The following is a 22350-nucleotide window of genomic DNA, read 5'->3' as shown; positions in this document are numbered from 1 at the left end:
TTTCTTTTTGTTTATTTGTACTTTTACTTTTAATACTTAAATATCATAAAATTATTTAAGTACAGTAAATATCAGATAATTTGAAACTTTTACCTAATATTCTAATAGATGACTTTAACTTCTACTAAAGTCATTTTCTGGTAAGATATATTTACTTTTATTTCAGTATGGCTGTCATGTAATTCATCCACTACTGCTTGATGGATTTCAATGGTTGCCTAGACTCCACTGTGTCCTGCATTTACTGAATTTCATTCATTTGCTCAGTATGGGTTGCTCTCTGTGCATGTTGGTGGTAATGTTTGAGTTTCTTGTCTTGAAACGTCTCTTTAATAAAGGTATGTTTCCAGCTTTAACATGACAAATGAACTTAATCTGCTGAAAAATCCAGACCCCATTAAGAAATAATACATGAGCATTAGTCCAGACAGCCTCTTTGTTGTTAGAGGGTATAAGGCACAACTGGCAGTCAGATGCCAACAGCCAGCTCCTTCTACTGCCACTAATCACTGTTCGTGTTGACGGGGTCATTTCTAATGAGCCACCTCGCAGTCTACTTGGCACTGTTGTCACCTGCCCAAACACATTAAAGGTAGGGATTTAACATTCCGCTGGGTGCAAATGCACCTTTAGTTACTTCCCACAGCCATTCAGTCAGTGAGTTGCATCGAGGCAGTAAGCCATTCAGTGAGTCAAACACAGCTAGTCACTCAGCCACTTACTCATTCACTTGCTGCAACAGTCACTTGCTTTCCAAACTCCCAACTCCTCACTTTCTCCCTTTCCTTATGTTGCTCCCAATTTAAATTTAGATTTGTTCTATTTTTCCCTCTCTACATTTCCTGATTTCACTCGTTTCCTCCATCTCCCCTTTGTTTCTGCCGTTGTTTGTTTATTTACATGTTTCTTTCTTTCTGCCTCAGTGAGCGTACTTCTGAAAATACCTGTTCTCAGCTGCAGGTGCTATAATTTTATGTGAGTGTGATTATAGATGTGGCTTGTACCGACTTGCTGTTTGAGATGCAGCAATCAGGGAGCTGAAGAATGAGAGCTACGTCCACCATGCCCCCCCACTCATGGTATTTTTAGAATGGTGGAGACAGCGGCCATTTAATATCCCGCACGTGTTTGAGTGTGTGTGCACGTGGGTTCTCTGCATACATTTATGTGTGTTTTTTACCACGTTTGTATGCCTGTGTGTGTAAAAGTCATTAACACCTTGTATTTGCACAAGTAGGGCAGCAGTATTTCATGAATAAGAGGAGCTCCAGATGTTGTGCTATGCCACAGTGTGTGGCTGGATGTACAGCACTAACTGTTGCTGTAGATGATGTAAATGAAATCTTAAAATAACCAGGGTAAACCTGCCAATCATATATTGTTTAGTTTTGTTTTCTATGAGGCTTGTTGGTGTTGATGCTCCAAGTCACATTAACCAAACTTAACCACACAAGCTTGTCATGAACTTGTTTCAACCTGATGCATGTCACCCCTCGTGATTAAATGCCTCTATGTGAGATTTGATCACATGCAGAATCAACGCCCCTAAATTGCTAAGACTACTTGTCCTTCTTCATTGTGGGTAACTTTCATTCACAAAAAAATACCAACATGTAGGAGGAACATTTGATAACACTTTACTTGAAGGTACTGACATAAGAGTGACATGACACAGTCATGAACCTATCAGGAATAGTATGTACATGTCATAAATGTTTATGACTGTTGTCATTAAGTGTCATTCCTTTTTTGTAATGACAAGTTGACATAGTTTGGGTTGTCTTGATGATGACAACTTGACATTAATCAAAGTGACATTACCTGAAGTTGTCTTTGTCATGACAAGTTGACATTAAATTTGTTTGGGATGTCCTTATAATGACAACTTGACATTAACCAGGATGACATTACCAGAAGATGTCTTTATGTTAATGTCAAGTTGTCATTATAAGGACATCCCAAACAAATTTAATGTCAACATGACAAAGACAACTTCTGGTAATGTCACTTTGATTAATGTCAAGTTGTCATAATCAAGACAACCCAAACAATGTCAGCTTGTCATAACAAAAAACGAATGACACTTAATGACAGCAGTCATAAACGTTTATGACATGTACATAATGTTTATTTTTTTTTAATATTTTTATTTTTATTTTTTATATACCTTATTAACCCCCCTGAGGGGAAATTAAATTTTTTCACTCTTTTTGTCTAAAAAGACACACACATGCACAAACAGGACCTATACATGCACAAAGTGGAGAGATGTCAGAGTGAGGGGGCTGCCTTTGTCAGGCGCCCCCAGTGGTTGGGGGGTTCAGTGCCTTGCTCAAGGGGCACCTCGGCAGTGCCCAGGAGGTGAACTGGCACCTCTCCAGCCACCAGTCCATGCTCCATTTTTGCTGCTAGCTACTGCCAAGTAGAAGTTGAAGTTACAGTTTACATCCATGTCTGTCCAGACTCATTTGTAGCCATGACTGTTCACAATGCTTCAAATATGGATGCTGCTGCAAAGAAGCTACAAATTGTAAGGTGGAATCACACAGAAAGGCAGCCTTTTCTAATTCTTTTTAATGAGCAACTTATGACAACTGTTTTAATTATTTATTTCATCAGTAGCTGTTTAGTATATACATTATCAGAAAAGAGTGACATGCCAGAAGTTCTGTGAGCCCAACATGACATGTGCAAATGATTTGTTTTGTCTGACTAGCAGTGAAAACAAATAGCAAAACAGCAAATCCTCCATTTGAGTGGCAGAAACCATTGATTACACAGGTTGATTAATTAATTATTTCAGCACTCAGTGGCTAAATTTTCTGTGTTTGACACTCTCGGTGAGCCAGCAGTGTCTGTTATTTCGCTGGATCAGACTCCAGAGGGACAAAACAACGCCTCTCAGGCTGTGACTGTCACTGAAGTGGCACTACACTGTAACTCATAAAATGCAGATTGGTGATCTTGTGATTATATTGTGAAAAGTGATGTTCAATGGCTCATGACTCATCTATTTGGCACAGCTATCTGAATTCTGACAGGATGTAATGCTGCAGGGAGTGTGCAGTTAGGAGATCATCAAAGCCTATCAGCTCGTCACTCATGATCCCACACGATTAGCTTGTGGTGAGAACTGGCCATGGTGTGGGCTGAACCAAAAGTTCCAGTATCGTGCACACAAGACCGATATTGGAACAGAATTCTCTGTGCATCTTCCACCATCATCAGGTGAATCAGATGCCTCTTGGCTCAAGGAAAGCAAACTTCCAAGGGAAAAAGAGGCACTATAGCACACTCATTGATTTGCAGTTTTTAATTGTGCAAACAGACACAATTAAAGACAAATCAATCAGTGTGCTCCAGTCCCTTTTATTTCCCTTGGACAATGAAAATGTCTGTTTCGTCAGTACTACTCAGTCTTAAAAGGAAACTAGTACATTTTAAAGCCTGTATTTCTTTGTTCCCTAACAGATATATTCAAATGAAGGCAGACAGCTGCTGGTAGCCCCACAGCCACCTCCAAATTGTACAAAACACTGCAGGTATGGCCTTATTGCAATAGTTACCTGTGGTGGTCAGAATTTATTCAAATTTTTTACTGCTTGTTTTTCAATCACTGAACAGCATTGTCCCTTCTTACACTACAATCTTATCCATTACATCCCTGCCCTCACTCTCAGATCTGCAGACCAGCTTTTTTATTTTTTGGCTTGAGACAGAGTGTAGTAGGGCATTTGCTGTTATGGCTCCACGACTGTGAAATAACCTTCCATTGGGAATCAGTCAAACTACCTCATTGTCCTCTTTTAAATCTCATTTGAAACGTATGTAAACTTATTTAAAATACATTTAAATTTGAGTTTTTCTCTGTTGTTTCATGCATTATTTTTTCTTAGTGGTGTAATTCATTGTCTTGTTTCTATTACTGGCTGTGTTAAACGTATTCTATTTCAAAATTGTACTGTGTATTTTCTGTTTTCATGTCTGTGAAACACTTTGTAAACTTGTTTTTGAAAAATGCTATACAGTGGCATACAAAAGTTTGGGCACCCTTGGTGAAAATGTCATTTACTGTGAATAATTAAGCAAGAAAAAGATGAACTGATCTACTGTACATGCTTTTAAACATTTTAAGTGAGATCAGTGTATTATTTTTGTTTTGTACAATTTTAGGGTGAAAAAAGAAAAGGAGCACCATACAAAAAATTCAGCACCCCAAGACATTTGAGCTCTCAGACAACTTTTACCAGGGTCTCAGACCACAATTAGCTTGTTAGGACTACGGCTTGTTTACAACCACCGTTAGGAAAGGCAAGGTGATGCAAATTTTAAAGCTTTATAAATATTCTGACTCCCTAAACCTTGCCCCATCAATCAGCAGCCGTGGGCTCCTCTAAACAGCTGTCTAGCACTCTGAAAACTAAAATAACCGATACTCACAAAGCAGGAGAAGGCTATAGGAGGATAGCAAAGCATTTTTCAAATAAATGTTTCCTCAGTTCATAATGTCATTGAGAAATAACAATTAACAGAAGATGTGGAGGTCAAGTTGAGGTCTGGAAGACCAAGAAAACTTCCTGAATGAGCTGCTTGACTGCTAGAAAGGCAAATCAGAACCCCTGTTTGACTGCAAAAGACCTGCAGAAAAATATATCAGACTCTGGAGTGGTGGTGCACTGTTCTACCGTGCAGCCACACTAACACAAATATGACCTTCATGGAAGAATCATCAGAAGAACCTTTCCTGTGTCCTCACCACAAAATTCAGCATCAGAAGTGTGCAAAGGAACATCTAAACAAGCCTGATGCTTTTTGGAAACAAGTCCTGTGGACTGATGAAGGTAAAACCAAACTTTTTGGATGCAATGCACAAAGATATGCTTGGAGAAAAAAAGGATGCAGGATTTCATAAAATGAACAACTGTCCAACTGTTAAAACAAGGGGGTGGATGGATCATGCTTTGGGCTTGTGTTGCAGCCAGTGGCACAGGGAACATTTCACAGGTAGAGGGAAGAATGGATTCAGTTAAATTCCAGCAGAGTCTGGAAGCAAACATCACAGCATCTGTAAAAAAGCTGAAGATGAAGAGAGGATGGTGCATGCAAGATGGCCCAAGAACCTTATAGAGCTGGAAGCCTTTAACATGGAAAAATGGGTGAAACTTCTCCAAACAAGAACTGAAAGACTGGTTCCAAAAAGCATATAAGAGCTGTGACACTTGCCAAAGGGGGAACTACTAAGTACTGACCACACAAGTGCCCAAACTTTTCCTTTAGGCCTTTTTCATTTTTTTTGTTATTTCAAAACTGTAAAATATTGAAATTAAAATGTAATCTTGCTTAAAATTGAGAGAGACGTCTATTTAGATGATCATCAGTGGTTAATCACTGGTACATACAGAAATGTCCAGTAATAGGAAACATAAAACATATGAGTTTAGAAAAAAAAGTAAAGACCTTAATGTCAGGTATGATATCAATGATATACCAGCTGAACTAATGTCACAATGATCTGCATAAGTAGGGGAAGTTACATGGTTTACATAAAACATTTATTTTTTCTAAAAGCTATTTGTATGGTGCCAACATGCAGAAACAAACCTGAGAGCACAATATCGCCTCTTATCTGCATTGTTGAAAGTAGAAGTGGGGTTCCATCAGCAGTAATTATTCTCTTGACTGTCTGAAGGTCCACTTACCTGAGCAGGAGAGTAGAGCCGACATCGACGGTGTGTGTGTCCCTCATGAGCTGCTCCGCCTCCTCCTGGATCTCGTAGTGGTGCAATCACCCCGCTACTTGTACCCCCGACTGTCCCCACTGTAATTGCACCGGACGCTCCTCCGCCCACGCCGGCCCCGCTCGCAGCAGCACCTGTTGCTCCAGCGATGGCGCCAATGCCCCCCATCATGCAGCAGAGGCCCCCCTGAGCCAGCTCCAGCTCGATCTCTGCGTCCATCTCAGCATCCTCCTGCGCCTCCTTGTTGGAATCGTCCAGGTGCTTCATCAGCACAGCCACCACCACGTTGATCAGGACAAACTGGGCCGTGAGCACGAATGATACAAAATACATCGGGGAGATGAATTGTAGTCCAGCGTGGCAGCCATAATCAGTGTCAGGATGACTCGGTGGGCACTCCCTCAGTGTGTCCTGGTGGGTTGTGGAATATTAGGAGAGTTTGGGGTGAGTGGGAAAAGGGAGGAAAGGTCAGAAGAAGAGGAGGAGGAGGGGGGGACAAAAGGGAAGAATAGTAAGATATTAGTGAAACAAACAAAAAAAAGACAACAGGAGGCAAAGTAAAGAGAAGAGGCCAGTTATACGAAGAAGAACTTTTAGTATGTGAAGAGAGACAGTGATGGACTCAGGGTCTCCTTCTTTCCTGCCTTTCCAAACTTCTCCCAGGAGGAAACTGATGTTTTGGTCTGGAAGGTCCAAGCTCGCAGTGTCTGAATAAAAAAATCCACACTGCAAGCAGACCTCCATGGACTGATGATGCAAAGGTAGCCTGGGAGGAGGTCACCACAATTGTAAATCATTGTTGCGTTTCTCTCGTGCGCGCTCTTTCTTTTTCTCTCGTAGTCTCACTCTGTTTCTTTTCTTTTCTTTTGACTTTTCTAAGATGACAGATGCTGAATATATACTCCCTATCTGATGCTGTGGCTGTTTGTGGTTGGCTGAGAGCAGCTGTGTTAATCAGATCAGGTTGGGTTTCCATTACGCGTGCCAAACGGTGCCAAACGGTGCCAATCCCCTTTGATCTGACATCAGATGTGACGGGACAGTCAATATAGAGATACATTTATGTGCTGATTGCAGATAGTTGCATTGAATAGTGTTTTTTGGGTATTTATTGCATCGTTAATGTGCCTGATATTCTGGAAACCTGCCTTGTCCACTGCACCAGCTGAGCTCCGCCTGCGCTGACAGTAGACCTGGTTTCAGCAGACGAGCTTTTAGCGCACCTTCGGTGAAGTCTTTTGGCACGAAACTGTCACTGCACCAAGCTGGATCTGTCGACACCTCCCCCTGCTGCGCCACCACACCCATCTCAGTGCACCTCAGTCTGCCAAACTACCAAACTGAGCGCGCCTCAGGTTGCACCGCTCGAAACTAGCTCTGCGCGGGGTTCGCCACCCTGCGCCGCGCCGGGAAACTTGAGCCCTCAATGTTAAGTAAAAGAGACTCATACAGAGTGCCATAGAGGCAAATTGTATTGTCTTTACGGATCACATTGTCAAACTTTTACAATCTTTCTCATTCAAGGCTTGAGGCCTGACAAATTTTCTGTCCGTCTTCCTCTCGTTTACAGTCAGTCACTCTCTCTAAGAACCTAATCAGCACTGATTAACTTTCTCTTGGATATAGGCTGTGATAACATTTTAAGAGCTCAAGGTACTTGGGTGTGATTAGAGAGTGAGACTTGATTGAGGTGATAGATGAGTGAATAACGAGGAGGATCAAATTGTGCAAATTTTAATCTTTATTCATCCTTCAAAAGGTTTTGTCGAGTGCTCATTTACTTTTTCAACAGCATCTTTGCTAAAGGACATGCTCATTACTCACTCATTTCCCCTACTGAAATATCGTCTGGTCCTGGGATCTGAACTGAAGACCTTCAATTATTATTCTGCTTCTTGGCTCATGTCTGTTCTGAGACTGGTGTAAAATAGGTTTGGGCAGATCAGAAAATTGAAAAATATGCGCATATGCTTCTTTAAACTCTCAAGTAGCACTGCTTTAGACTACCTCCTTTCTGACTGACCCTCATCTGAGAACATTTGTGCTGCCTCGACTGCAGGAGATGAGGTGACAGTGAGGAAAGTGAAAACCAATCAGCTTAGTTGATTACATAGCCCAGTCCTAATGACATAGAGATAAGAGTGACATGAACATGTCCTACTGCAGCTGTAAGCCAGTTGTGGAAGAAGTAGTCAGATCTTTAACTTAAATAGAAGTAGCAATGCTACACTGTAGAAATACTCTGTTAAAGTAAAAGCCCTTTATTCAAAATATTACTTAACTAAAAGTACAAGAATTATAGTGTAAATGACCTGGCATAAACTTATTTTCCTGACGTGACCTTAGCTAAATGATCTGGCTAATTCTGGACAAAACGGTTATGTGGGGAGAAGCAATTGTTCTTGTAGCTGGTTGTCTGAATAACAGGAGAGCAGGCGCTTAAGTGACAGAAAACACCTTTTAATGTGTATTGGAAAGCTGTAGGTGTGTCAACTGATACTGCTGGAATTTATATAAAAAATACATATAAATATTATAACATATTGTAAAGTAAAAATGTGCAGAATATATCTTTACATAATCATTTATCATTGCATTCTAATTATTCATGCATTATTGTTGACTTTTAGCATTGCGATGTTGAAATGTTGTGCAAATTGCATGACATTAGTGCATTTTTTTTAAAAAAGCTAGGAAAAAAGTCCATTAAACTTTATTTCTAAATATGATAATTGTATATTTAAAATGATGTTATTAGTATTTTTTTTAAGCTTGTCAGTTTCACTTTTGTGTTTTTGTATTATTTTTTTCTTTTCTCACTAATTTTGTGATAATTTTGTGGTCATTTCCTCTTAGGTTGCTCCTATTTTTTTTTTTTTTTTTTGGAAAAAAAAAAAAAAAATCAACCCAATTTGCTCAGGGTTCGAATGGTTAAACCATTCCTACTGCTGTAACCCACTCTAACTTTGAAAGGGGACCTATTTTACTTTTCCTTATTTTCCATCATATATGTCACAATGTCAGATGATCGTATTAAACATGCCAAAGTTTCAAATAGTGAGTTAAACTTGTGTAAAAATAATCCCTGTGAGCCAAAACCTCAGGCTTCAGTCAGACAGCTGGTAAAGGTGGGTGGGGGTAATTTTAACTACTTTACATACTGCTAGCTTGTAAATTTCATCCATTAATACATCATATTGTATCATATTGTATCGTATCGTATCGTATACATCATATTTCATTTGTTGATTATATTTTGCATTATTACTTAATCTGCAAAGTAACATAGTTATTGAATAAATGTAATCTTGTAAAAAGTACAATATTTGCCGTGGAAATGTAGTGGAGAAGAAGTATAAAGAAGCAGAACATGACAATGCACAAGTAAAGTACAAATCACTCACAATTTTACATAAATACAGTACTTGAGTAAATGTACTTTCCACTACTGCTGTAAAACTGAAGTACCTTCATGATGCCATTCCAGTTGTCGCCGGTGGAAACCTGGAAGAGTGTGAGGAAGGCCATTCCAAAGTTTTCAAAGGTGGCGTGTCGGCTCATTCCTTCACACGGGTAGTCAGCGTTACACACTGAAAGAGGACATGATGAGAAAAGAAAAAGACGAGGAAAAGAAAGAGTTTAGAGAGAGAAACGTTGGTTACATCAAAGTTTTATGAAGGTTGGTCAAAGTCGTTGCTAGAAAGTTTGCTTTGTTCTAAATTAGAGAAGACCCAGACGTTGCAAACAAAATGTACATAAAGGAACAGGATGATATTGATTTGCAGCATTTAAGAGTGCAAACATTATGAGCCCTATTTAAGCGATCTATAGTGCATGGTCGAAAGTTCATGGCACAGGTGCATTTGTCCATCCCCACTTTGTATGTTAAAAGGTACATAATCTAGGCACAAAGTAAGATGCAAGGGGCAAAGAGCTTATATTTAGTTCCTTTATTAATCAGCTGTGTGTTTTGGGCATATCACGAATTCAACCAATCAGTGTCATCTTCAATTCCCTTTTTAGAGCAGGTGCTGCTGCGCCTGGAGCACTGCTATTTACATTGTGGATTCTGCAAATTGGAGAAGCAAATGGTTTTCCGCTGAGATTAATGCAGTGATGTCGGTGCAGCAAATATTATGGGACATTTTAGCAGCAACACTTAAAACTCTAGTTACAAACTTGACAGAGGAAATAGAACGACTTTAGAACTTTTAGCTTCTGGAAAAATCAATAAAGTTGCTGCTCCTCATGTGTAAAAATGCGTCTCTCTTCATTGGGAGTCGGAAAGCAGCTCTGCTCAGCTCTCTGCTATATTCACTTTTTAAAAAATGTCATTAATATTTTCCTCATTAATAATCTATTATTTTACCCACCTGCAACCCATCCAGTCATCCCTGTGTGTGCAACAAGCAGAGTGTATGCATGTTGAAGGCCTGTGTAGGAGCATCTTATTATCTGCTTTAAAATAGCAGGAGAATACTGTGCTGTTCTGACCATAGACTAGGATTTGCTGGTCAATGGTGCAATTGCTTTGCTGCCTGAAAACAGCAATACATCAATATTGTGCCCTACCACACCTCATTTTAAGACCTACATGCCCATGGCTTTACAGATGGGCTCAAGAACATTTGGGACCAAGACAATGTGGCCAGGGGCCGTGAAAATGACTACCGTGTCAATCTGAAACTAGCAATGACAGTTGTGCTACACTGTGTGCAACTTTAGGCTGGTTGTAAGATAGGGCCCTATGTTTGCAAGTGTCCAGCTGCCACATGCCAAAAGTCACATAGCTTCACCACAGTTCTGGAAACCTGTCAGCCAGTCAGATTAGAGATTTAATTGCCAAGGAGGGATGGAAACAAACCTAAATGAAGTCCCTGTGACCTTGATTAAGAATATTGGACATGATTATTTGCAAATTATTTTCATTCCGGTGTTCATTACACTTAATTCTTTGGCTGATTGATTGTAATTACACATTGGCTGATTTTGAGTCAAGGACATTTTCTTCATTTTCACTCACAGCAGAGAGCTGGATCAATTTTTAAGCTCAATTGCATCCGTTTGTTTGCTTGTTAGCAGCTTTTGTCTATGATGTGCAATTTAGAAGATTTCTAGAAACTGTGACAAATCCTGAGAAAGAGTTTGTCATGAAGAAATGGACAACCAATTAACATTTCATAGTGACTGGTCAAAGAAACACCATGGCAGTGGACATAATTTTTTAAATGAGACTGTGGAGAACTTCCCTCTATTTGACCAGCCAAACACAAACTGGGAAGCTAATTTTCAATTTAGACTCAACAGCGTGGCCTGGCAGAGGGGCAGCCCTGATGGCTGCTGAAAACACATGATGCTGACAAGCCACATGATGTTGTGATAACTGGTGACAAGAGTGACAATCTTGTTTTGGGAACAGTTATTAAAATGTTTTTGTCACTTGATTAGCAACAAGTTGGTGGTTGAGCAGACTCACCCAGCTCTCCAAACAGCTCCACTCCCAGAGCTGCGTAGATGAAAAACAGCAACATGAAGAGCAGACCGAGGTTTCCCACCTGTCACACAAAAAGGAACATTCACACGTTATTCTGACGGAGGTAACTCATTGTGTTCACTGTACTTAATCAGGTGTACTTCTCTAGGTACAGTGGTTCAGATTATGTTGATACTGATTCAGAGGTTAACACTTTGAAACCTGAATTGAAGTCAGTTTTCTTGTGATGTGTTCAGATGCCTTTCACAAATATTTAAACCTAACCCTAAGAAAATACGTCTGTGGAAACATGGGAAAAAAGGCAATGAGTAACTTGGCATGAAATGTCACATGAATTGCAGGATGTAAGTAGACTTAAGAAATAATTCATAATTATCACAATAATATATTTAAAAGCATGTTATAGAATTCGTATTTTTTAAAGCTATTTTTCAGGCTATTTCCTTGTTTTTTGTTTTGTTTTTTAATTAATTTTTGTGCTAATTTCAATTTTGTTTTTTACTTATGTGCAAATTTTGGGTCATCTCTTCTTAAGTTGCTCAATGCCTTCTTCCCATGTTTTTTTGGGGAAAAAAAACATGTGTAATGAGTGTGGGACCTATTTTGCTTGTCTTATCTTCCGTCATAAAATATCACTATGTCAGATGTTCATTAAACGTGTGAAGTTTCAAATAATGAGGTAAACGTATGTAAAAATAAAAACCATTTATTTTTGTTTCAGATAGCTACTGACTATTTGAAAAAAAAAGACAGGAAAAAGAGAACTATGTCAGATGGGTTTGCCTTTTTGAGGAGATAAACAGCAAATGGCACCGTTTTTAAATTAATAGTATTCTTTTTTAATCATTTATCTTTGAACACAGATATATTTCTAACGTGGTAATCTGAATCACCTGCAAGAGCCCACTCTCTATGGGCTCCTCCACCCCAGGGGCCCCAGTGCAATCACACTGCCTGCACTATCTATATTTATGTCCCTGGCTTAAATCATGACCATATGCTGTTGTCCTTGGCACCAAAAATAAAAAGATTACAGTGTTTTGCCCACTGATTCATCATCTTTTCAAAGGTTTCAACAGGAATTACTGAAGATAGCTCAGGGGGCGAGAGGCAAGTGCCGATAAAAGCATTCACTATAGGGAAACAAAATTCCCAGTTTTTCTGAATGAATCATCTCAGATATCTGAGAAAAACTCCACTCTGTTTTTATAATTAAGGAAATTATTATTGCAGAACTATGAGAAAAGTCTTTGTTGAAAAGAAATCTCCTTTATTTTTTTTTTTTTTAAAGGGACATTGTGTAGAATTTCAGTTGTTTATTGGCAAAAATCAATGTCTGCATTCATAAATATGTCATCAGTGGTGTGCTATTACCTCCACCAATAATCTGACTTATTCTCGTAAAAGGAGAATTCCAGATTTGTTTGTACATTGGGCGGGTAAGTCGTTTGGGGGGTTCCATAACGTTTAGCCATCTTGAAAATACATCCACCAGCAAGGGACATATAGCACTACCAGGGAGTAGCCTCGCCTTCTGCGTTTTCGTTGAGAGCCAGGCCAGCGCTACGTGACTGAGAAGCCGAAGGAGAGGAGCAAGAGGCGCTTCGCTACTGCCCCGGCACTACTGCAGCATAACAAAGCCCCACTCTTTGAGCATAATGAAGGATCATGCATATGCAGCATCACGGGAGACGGAATCCTCGTCGCCAAGAAAGCGCAAAAGAAAATCAAAAAGGCAACGTGACCGGCGAATTCACAGGCCAGTGCCGCAGTGATGCGAGGAGAGGGATGAGGTGTGAGAGGTTGAGCCACTTGTCAGTTGTCAAAAGACAAGACGTGATTGGTTTGTTTGGATTTACACCCGCCCCAACAGTCCTACGTTATAAACACAGCCAGCATGATGAGGAGGGGGTTTGTCAACTCACGTCACATGTCTGTGTAGGAGCCTGAATGAATACTCCATGAAGTATCGGATGACATGGTTTCATCAATGTCATCATAGCTTTTTGGTACACAGCGGCTACCGTTGTTGCAATACACGGTTGAAACAGTGAGGTGCTAGAGTGTGCTATCTGTTTGAAGGCAATATATGAGTTCAGCGTTAGATGGGAGAAATTCCTACACAGTGTGGCTTTGAATTAATGAGATAATAATACATTTCTCAGATAATAATCCCATTATTTCAGAAAAACTATGTAGTTTTCTCTCATATGAACACATTACGCTTCCAAAGATTTCACTGAAGATGTTACAAACTACAACCAGAGAAGCTGCTAAACAATTCATGGTGTGTCAGATCTTCTGTGAAAAGAATCTCTCACTGTGTGGCCCACCCAGCTGCATGGACAAGAATCTGGACAGAAAGCCTGAGCTTTTCATGAAATATGAAAACAGGCTTATTGGTGCTCATGCATTTTTTAAATTCTGCAGTAGGTTTTGGATGTTTTTTTTTTTTAAGGGCTTAAAGGTCATGAAACTAAACAGGCACATCCAAGATCCTGATACGACAAACATTTCATCGAATCAGACACAGCTGCAAATAGCAAAACTGGAGGTTAACACACACAAAGCAAGCAACCACAATAAAACTCTTTCCTGCCTCAAATTAAGGATAATCACTCTCTTACACAATTCGGGGAAAATTTTACTCGCTGAACAAGCATGAATCCACCCGTGTAGAGAAAGCATTCCCAGATAGTGATACGTATGCGTTGTAAATGGCTAAAGGACTCCCTGGGGTGCAATAGCAGGCACTAAGCAGAATGCCATTAGCTAAGTCACCTCACAGGGAAGGCAATGAGGTGCTTTCAAATACATGAGTGTAGAATTCCATTATATAGGCAAATAAAGTGAGAGTGGATTAGCAGAAGGATAACACATATAGCTTTTATTGAAGAAGAGGACGATGCTGGAAAAAGAGAAGAAATAATGAAGGAGGGTGAAATGGGGAAATTGGAGAGGTAAGGCAAAGCCCGAGGATAACTTCCTCTCTCTTCCCAGTTGTGCATGTTGATGTTTCCTGGCGGATACTAAAAGCAATGACTTGGCCTGAAGCAGTTTGCAGTATGTAATGTAAGCCCATCTGATGTCTTTAGATCCCTCAAGCGAGGAGTGAGAGCACACCGCAGAGATGGGGATGCTGTGGTATAAGAAACAGATCGTTGGAAGCTATGGAAGCATTAGAGCCGGCAACTAAGCAGCAGAGACTTGTGAGAAAGGACTTTGATATTTATACCTTTGGTTTCCATAGCAAACAAATTTGAAGTGATCTTCAGACTTTTGAAACAGTTAACTGAATGTGTTCTTTTCTGTTCTTAGAACTGAACCTGGATTAAGTAATCTGCATCATGGTGCGAACACATGAAAGGGTATTCTATACTCACAGTCCTCTGGGTAATTGCTTACACTTTTATGGTGGATCTAATTTCCAAAAACAGGAGACTCAAAGAACAGTTTTGTCCAGTTTCTGCTGTCAAAGGTGACCAGTTCTTGCTATCAAGCTGCAGTGGCTTTATTTTTTGCAGCTCATGTTAGAGCTTCAGTTATCAGCCCAGACCTGATTGAGCCTGACCCAACCCACCAGGTTCAAGCCGCGCTGGGCTGCATTTTCTGACAATTCCCTGGAGCTTGGATCAGGTTGGGCTTGCTTTAATTTCCCAGTGTTTTGTTTGTTTTGTTTTTAATGCAGACCGTATAGCTAGTTAAATGTCATGAATTATGTATATGGTATCTGTTGCCAACAACCTATTCTGACTCCTGCCTCTCATTAATGAGGAGAAATCTTATACAGTCTCTATTAAACATGTACTTTATGTCGTATGACAGTTTTCAAGCTGTGTTGTGCATTTTATAAGACAGGATGTTGGAGATCGTGTCACAATGTTATTACACTGTTAAAATTTTAGTGTGTTTACAAGGTCTTTAGTATCCCGGTTTTGAGGCTTATCCGGGATATGATGTTTACATGGAACACAGAGAAACCCGGTTATTCATATCCCTGTATACATGATAAATACCAGTAACCCGTTTTCTGATCACTGCATCCTATCTGCGCAGGCGTGTGTTACGTCTTTTACGTCTTTTGTTTACAAAAGATTGAGCGGGAAATGTGATATATTTATTATATTTAGAAGTAAGACAAAAATGAGACCTCTGTGGCTTCTAGCGGGCTTAGCGTTAGTAAATACTCACGTCGCATTACAGCTATGGCTCATCCACGTCATCTTCAGCAATGGGAGGAGAGAGCGACAACAAATATTGCATTTCTGTGTCTTCTGCCGTCTAAACACGTAGTTATGTTGAGTTCTTTCATCATTTTCAAGCAAAATTCAGTCTCTTCGTCGCTTCAAAAATGGGAAGCTCTCGTTGCCGCCATGTTGCTTGTATATCTGGCACGTCACTCTGGCGCCTGCACACACAGTGGGCCGCCGTCAGAGACCGATATAAGGCATATACATGCTCCAGTATCCCTGCTTCTATTGGAGTACTCCAGGTGGCAAAACCGGGTTTCTTGAAACCGGGAAAAGGGCATAACCCGGTTTCTGAATTCGGGATATGGTGTTTACATGCACAAACACAAAAACGGGATACTTAAAAAACCCAGTCAAAACCGGGATACTAAAGACCTTGTAAACACAGTCACTGTCATGTTCAGGAAACAAGTTAGAGATGATGTGAGCTTTGTGACATGGTGCGTTATCCTGCTGGAAGTAGCCATCAGAAGATGGGTACACTGTGGTCATAAAGGGATGGACACGGTCAGCAACAATACTCAGGTAGGCTGTGGTGTTTAAACCATGCTCAGTTGGTACTAAGAAAATCTCCCCCACACCATTACACCAGCAGCAGCAGCCTGAACCGTTGATACAAGGCAGGATGGATCCATGCTTTCATGTTGTTTACAACAAATTCTGACCCTACCATCTGAATGCTGCAGCAGAAATCCAGACTCATCAGACCAGGCAACGTTTTTCCAATCTTCTATTGTCCAGTTTTGGTGAGCCTGTGTGAACTGTAGCCTCAGTTTCCTGTTGTTAGCTGACAGGAGTGGCACCTGGTGTGGTCTTCTGCTGCTGTAGCCCATCTGCTTCAAGGTTGGACGTGTTGTTGGTTCAGAGATGGTCTTCTGCAGACCTTGGTTGGCACCAACAACCATGCCACATTCAAAGTCACTTAAATCATCTTTCTTCCCCATTCTGATGCTCAGTTTGAATTTCAGCAGGTCGTCTTCACCATGTCTTCATGCCTAAATGCATTGATTTGCTGCCACTTGATTGGCTGATTAGCTACTTGCGTTAACAAGCAGTTGAACAGGTGTACATAATAAGGTTGTTGATGGGTGTATATTTTTGAAAATTACATCGGAGATTCAGAGTTTGTAATCAGGCTCGAATCCAAAACTATCTCTGTGGCTCAGGCTCAGGTCGGGCCTGGACAGCTCGCCTTTTTGTTGTAAACATCTTGATAAACTTACTTTACTGTCTCCTATCTCAGGTTCAGGGACATAGCACCAAATTCTGGGCCCAACACAAAAGCAGTCTCTGTGGGCCCACCACCCTTCTTCTCTTATACCATGTCTCTCTCACGCTTTTAATTTTTTTTCTTCTTTGTAAGTTTGCTTTCTTTCCTTCTTTCATTTTTTTTTTCTTTTTATGGAACCCTGGTTGTACTTTCTTGGGGAAAGACATGAGCAGCATAAACAGTCATGAGCTGAGTATAAAGATGAATCCTAATGCAGGGGCAGACTAAACCATTTTGTGCCCTTAAAAGATGAGAGGGGCCTTTGGGAATTTCCACTACCTGTTATTTCAATACAAAGCTCAGTCTTTCAACTGATTTATTCAGTCAACTTTAATGTAGTTATGGCACTGATTATTCAGAAATAAAAAATTGCAAACAAAACCAAACTTTTCATTCCAGGGTTTTTGAGTCCCCCCTCCTATTGGAACCCAGTCCCACTTTCCTCCCCACTATGACACCCCCTGACAGTGTTTTGTTGTACTCAGGACTAGGGATGTCCCGATCACATTTTTTCTGCATCCAATCCGATACTGAGTCCTTTATTTTGAAACCGAGTCCAATACCGAGTCGGATCCGATACTTTGCAAAGCATTAAAAAGACAATAAAAAGAATGCATCCAAGTTGTCCTGTAAGGTTTGTTTTTTATTTAAATAGTATCCAAAAAGCTTATCGGTGGTTCAGCAGCACGAAATATAAACAAATTCTGAATTGTAAACAAATTGTCCCTCCAGAGTTGCCGTAGGGCTGTGGTAGGCAAGGTTCCGCCATTAGGTGTGGCTGTGCTGCTCAGAATAAAGAGAGAAGCGGTGGCCACTGAACCTGTTGTCTCGACTCCTGTCCATTTATTGCTCAATAGCTGCACTCAGTTAGGCGAACCCAGGACGCTTGGTTACAATACATTGGAAAGCGGAGGCAACAATAAACAACATAGATGAAAAACCTGGCCATTTTTGTTGTTTTGATTCCTCCAGTCTTTTATTACCGATTCCGGTTTTGTAAAAATAACGTGATCAGTGCCGATACCCGATCCGAGGTTCAGATCCCTACTCAGGACTACTGTCTCTATTTCAATTGCACCTCAGGGACATTTAAGTGTACCTTACGTCATCTTACCTTACCTCTCTCCTAAATCACAGAACTAGAGTGCTAAAACTCAAATTTAGGATGTCATAGGGTATAGAGTCTGCAGCTGTTGTATCATGGTTCCAAAAGACCTTTTCCCCAACAAACACAACAGAATATGAAGTCTCTCAGAAACAAATCTATCAGTGAATTTTTGCATCACCGTAGATTATGGGAAACAGTATTTATATAATGTCTAGGTTGGAAAGCAGTGAGCCTACCTATATATTGATAGCCTATTGCGGAACAGTTTGGTGTATACAGAGTATTTGAAGGATTTGGCCAAAGCACAGCCGGTAATTCACAGTCTTTTTTGATCACATTTGTTCTTTTCTTTTTTTTATGATGGGGTACTTTAGAAAAATAAGTCATGTGTGCTAATGATCATGCTGACCCACTCTTAGCTCAAAGTGTTTTTTGTTGTGGTCTAAGCCTGCACAGCAAAAACAAAACCTGAAAAACTTTGAAATCTGTCCAAATGAGAGAGCAGGGACTGGAAAGAAAACAAGTTAAAGTGGATGGAAAAGGGACTATTGATTCGAGGCACAACTGAAGCGGGGGAGATTTCTGTGACTGTAATTTTACCTCAGTGTGTGAGCCTGTGTTTATTTGTGTTAATGTGTATGTCTGTGTGTCTGTGTGTGTTCAGAAACCCTCCCAGAGGGCTCCAGACAGCAGTGATGTGGCAGCAGCGCTGGAAAAATCTACTTCTGGCTGTACAGACTCCTTTATAAATGATTTTAATAAAGAGCTGTTTTAAAGAGAACAGTCGGTCCAGATCCATTAGTTTGTTTTTCTCCTTTTTTTTTTTTTTTTTTTTGTTAGTTTAAAGCTTTGTTATGTCGGGGAACGGCAAAGAGAGGCAGAAGTTCAGTCACTTCTTTTTTATATGCAAAAAAGATGAAGATGCTGAGGATAATAGACATGTCATTTTATCTCAATAGCTATGGTAAAAAGTAATGAAGCTTTTGCTACAAGAAAAGACAGTTGGAAGAGATACTATAAAGCATCTTTATCTTTAGGGCTATATGCAGCTTGACAAAAGTTATTTGTCAGTTATCAAAAAGAAACCCAAGAACTTTACAAAATCTTCCCTATGATTTTTTTTAATAATAATAATGATAATAATAAAAAAAATAGAAACTATTTGAAAAAATAATCATACATTTGATACATGGAACATACATGCATCTTTATGTTATTATTTCTGTGGTGTATCTATAGTTGTTGACTTTGTGTGTATTCATTTTTGTTTTATGTTCTCAGATCTTGAACTGTACATTGCAGGTCATGTTCATGTTTCCCGGGGTCTTGCTGTCAAAGTGAGGCAACAGTTACACACATAATTTACTAATAAACAATAAACTAGAACCAAATTATTTTAAAGGGAAAGTTTGCCCATCTTCCTTTTCCACTGGTTAGTCAAGCTTGCTTTGGCTGCACCACTCTGCACACAACCAGGATCAGGTGGGAGCTAGCTAGCTGTGCCGCAAAACCCCTTTAGCATGGTTAACTGTTAGCACCAGTTGCCATGTTGACTGTGCTAACAGCAGTGCTTAATTTGTAAAATTAGAAGTAGGGTAACACTTTGGACCTCTGAGAGAGCAGTGTTCCACCACTCCCAAAAGTTTTAAGCGGCACCTGAGCCACCTCACTGCACAACTCCGAATGGAATGGTTGTGACATCTAGTGTTGTCACGGTACCAAAATTGGGACCCACGGTACGATACCAGTGAAAGTATCACGGTTCTGAGTAGTATCACGATACCACAGCAAAAATGAGGCAGATGTGCCTTTTGTCATTTATAAAAAGATAAATCACTTTTCTATAATACATCAATGATATTTCAATGGAATAAATTACTTACTGACTTATTCATACTTCAAAAACAGCATCAGTAAGTGATGAACATAGGGGGGATCAAAATAAAATAAATAAATAAAATAAAAATCAACCAGCCACCCTCCTCCCCTGACAAGTAAAGAACAGTCCCTCCATAAGTAAAGAACAGTCCATAAAGTGCGGTGAGGTCTGTCGTCCGTACCTGCCACAAAGAGAGAAATGTGAACGGCTCGTTTCTCCTCTGACACGCCACATACCTGTGTGCCGCCACGGCTCGGTTGTCCAGGTACTACTGGGCAGTCATGACGCCAACCAAAGAGGAAATTAGGCTACTGGACCTGGAGTTGGACCTCTCTGTCACCGGTAAGCCGTTATCTTGCGCCGCGGAGCCGCCGTAGGCTATTTGACTGTCGTATTCCTGTCTGTGACCCCCGTTCAACCCACAACTGGCAGGATTCGCCTTTCGTTTCTGCTGCTGGTTGAAATCTGTACTTGCACAGCGTGCTGAATGATTTATTTTGCTCGCTCAAAACTATTTTTAGTCGCAAATGCGAGTAAAATGCTCGCACTTAGAGCTCCATGGAAAACAAATCACTGCCGACAAGTAAAAAGAAATAAATAATAACTTTCACTGCTCAAAGATACTCACATGTCTGTAAAACAAACCACTACAGCAGCAAATTGAGTGCCAGGTGGCCAGCGCGCTCCGTTATTGACCAGCGCGCACCGTTATTGACCAGCGCGCACCGTTATTGGACGGCGCATGGACACTCACCCCCTTGCGATTGGACTTTGAACTTATCCCACAGTAGTGGTACGTGAGGCACCGTAGTACTACGGTACTCCACCCTGCAACACTAGTGACATCAGCCAATACTGTATGTAGTTTTTAGATGTGAAAAGTTCTAGACCCATGCAAATTAGTTCCGGAACGCACCAGGGCCTTTTCTGAAAAGATCCTGGTGCGTTCCAGTACGTTCTGGCTCAAATTAAGCACTGGCTAACAGTGCTAATGGTACAAACAGTGATAACTTAGTAAGCAGTGTGAAAGGGGGTTTGAGGCTCACAACTGAGCTGCTGATTCACTGAGGTGACCTGGGGGGAGATCAGAGAGTGGGTACAATGTTTCTGCAGCAATGCAGGTGGGTTGGGCCAGCTTTATCAGTGGACATTGCCGAATGAGTGACGCTGCTAGCTAGCACCTGACTTGATTGGTGCGCAGTGCAGGAAACTGAAGAGAAGCAAATATTATCTATACTGTAACAGGTTTGAATATTCTTGGTGGTTAACCTAATAATGGTTAACCTTTGACATGTCTACTTAAGTGGGAGGGAATGGGCTTGTAGCTGAGAGCTAATGACAGCACAGGGAACTGAAGAGTACTGAGTAACGGACGCATCATTAATATTGATCTTTTTATGGGATTTCTTGACAGTAACGGAGCATAATAAAACATTACTTTCCTTGTCTTTTACACCAACTAAAAGCACCACCATTTGTACATAGTAATGACAATGGGTATGTCATCTGTGGTGGGCTTTACTGGACAGATGTTTCTTTATTAATGTTGAAAGCCACTTATGATTAGTTGGGCAATTTGTCAAGCCAAATATGCCAAAGACACATCATCATTTATCTGACAAAAATCCTTTCTGCCACTAATCTTTCTTAAACACATTAAATACAGTGTCTGCTTCAGGCCAAGGAAACACAACTATTTCATAAGTGAAGTGATGGAGGCAGACGAAGACAAAGAGAAGCCCAGACAAGGACAGAACAACAGGTCATATCTATGGAAAGATGTCCAGCTGCAGAGACAGTCAGAACACAGTTAAGGAGACTTAACAGAAGGAAAACACAAGAAAAGGAGGAGAAGGAAAGGAATGAGACTCGGGTATAAACAACAAAAAATCTCACTTTCTAGTTTGCTGATGGTGTTTCCCATTTTTGATGAAGTCTCCATCTGTTGCACCATCTAATTCAACCACTATGTAAAACAAGCTTTCAATGACATTCTGGCAGTCCTATTAAAAACCCTATTCATAAAAGTCATTTACTGAGTTCAATATATAGTTATTACATTGCATGACAAAACAAAACGTATGCAATTTCTGGCTGAATACTGCCAGTGCAAAAATCCACAGTATTCCAGAATTCCCAGAATGAGCAAAAACTTTGAAAGGCTAAAGAACAAAGAGCCTTTTTGTGAACCAAGGGAGCAGAACTTTTTAGCCGCTCTCGTCTCGTTAGCAGCAGTGGGGATGAAACATCTTAAATTAATGCCACAGAGGTCTTTATATTTCCTGAATAAATGAGAGGAACAGTGGAAAGTTAACAAGGTGTCGTAACATTGAGGGCAAAAATTTAGTCATAACCTGACTTCCTGAAAGTCATAATTCGCAGGGGTTTCTATCGGCGCCGATCGTTTATCATTCCACAAATGTTAATTAACTCCTGGATGTCCTTGTGATAAGCTGAGAGAGGACGTCTGTGTATGTGTGTGTGTGTGTGTGTGTGTGTGTGTGTGTGTGTGATGACACATACCTGAGGCAGAGCCTGGACCACTGTATCTAGCAGAGCTCTCATCCCGGTTGCCATTTTCAACAGCTTCAGCACTGGAAAAGGAGCACAG

General features: G+C 40.4%; 1 protein-coding gene across 1 annotated transcript in view; it reads right to left on the bottom strand.

Moving 5' to 3' along the window:
• Nucleotides 1–22350, bottom strand: part of LOC117255300 (voltage-dependent T-type calcium channel subunit alpha-1I-like) — a 386243-nt gene that overhangs the window by 35436 nt on the left and 328457 nt on the right. Inside the window, exons 30-33 of the mRNA XM_078166400.1 lie at nt 22263–22333; nt 11215–11293; nt 9207–9328; nt 5700–6149 (exon numbers count right to left, since the gene is read on the bottom strand). Coding sequence (XP_078022526.1) covers nt 5700–6149; nt 9207–9328; nt 11215–11293; nt 22263–22333 — 722 coding nt within the window. The remainder of the gene's footprint in view (nt 1–5699; nt 6150–9206; nt 9329–11214; nt 11294–22262; nt 22334–22350) is intronic.

Source organism: Epinephelus lanceolatus, chromosome 3, assembly GCF_041903045.1.
Source record: "Epinephelus lanceolatus isolate andai-2023 chromosome 3, ASM4190304v1, whole genome shotgun sequence".
Taxonomy (NCBI): domain Eukaryota; kingdom Metazoa; phylum Chordata; class Actinopteri; order Perciformes; family Serranidae; genus Epinephelus; species Epinephelus lanceolatus.
This window is presented reverse-complemented; position numbering and strand designations above follow the sequence as displayed.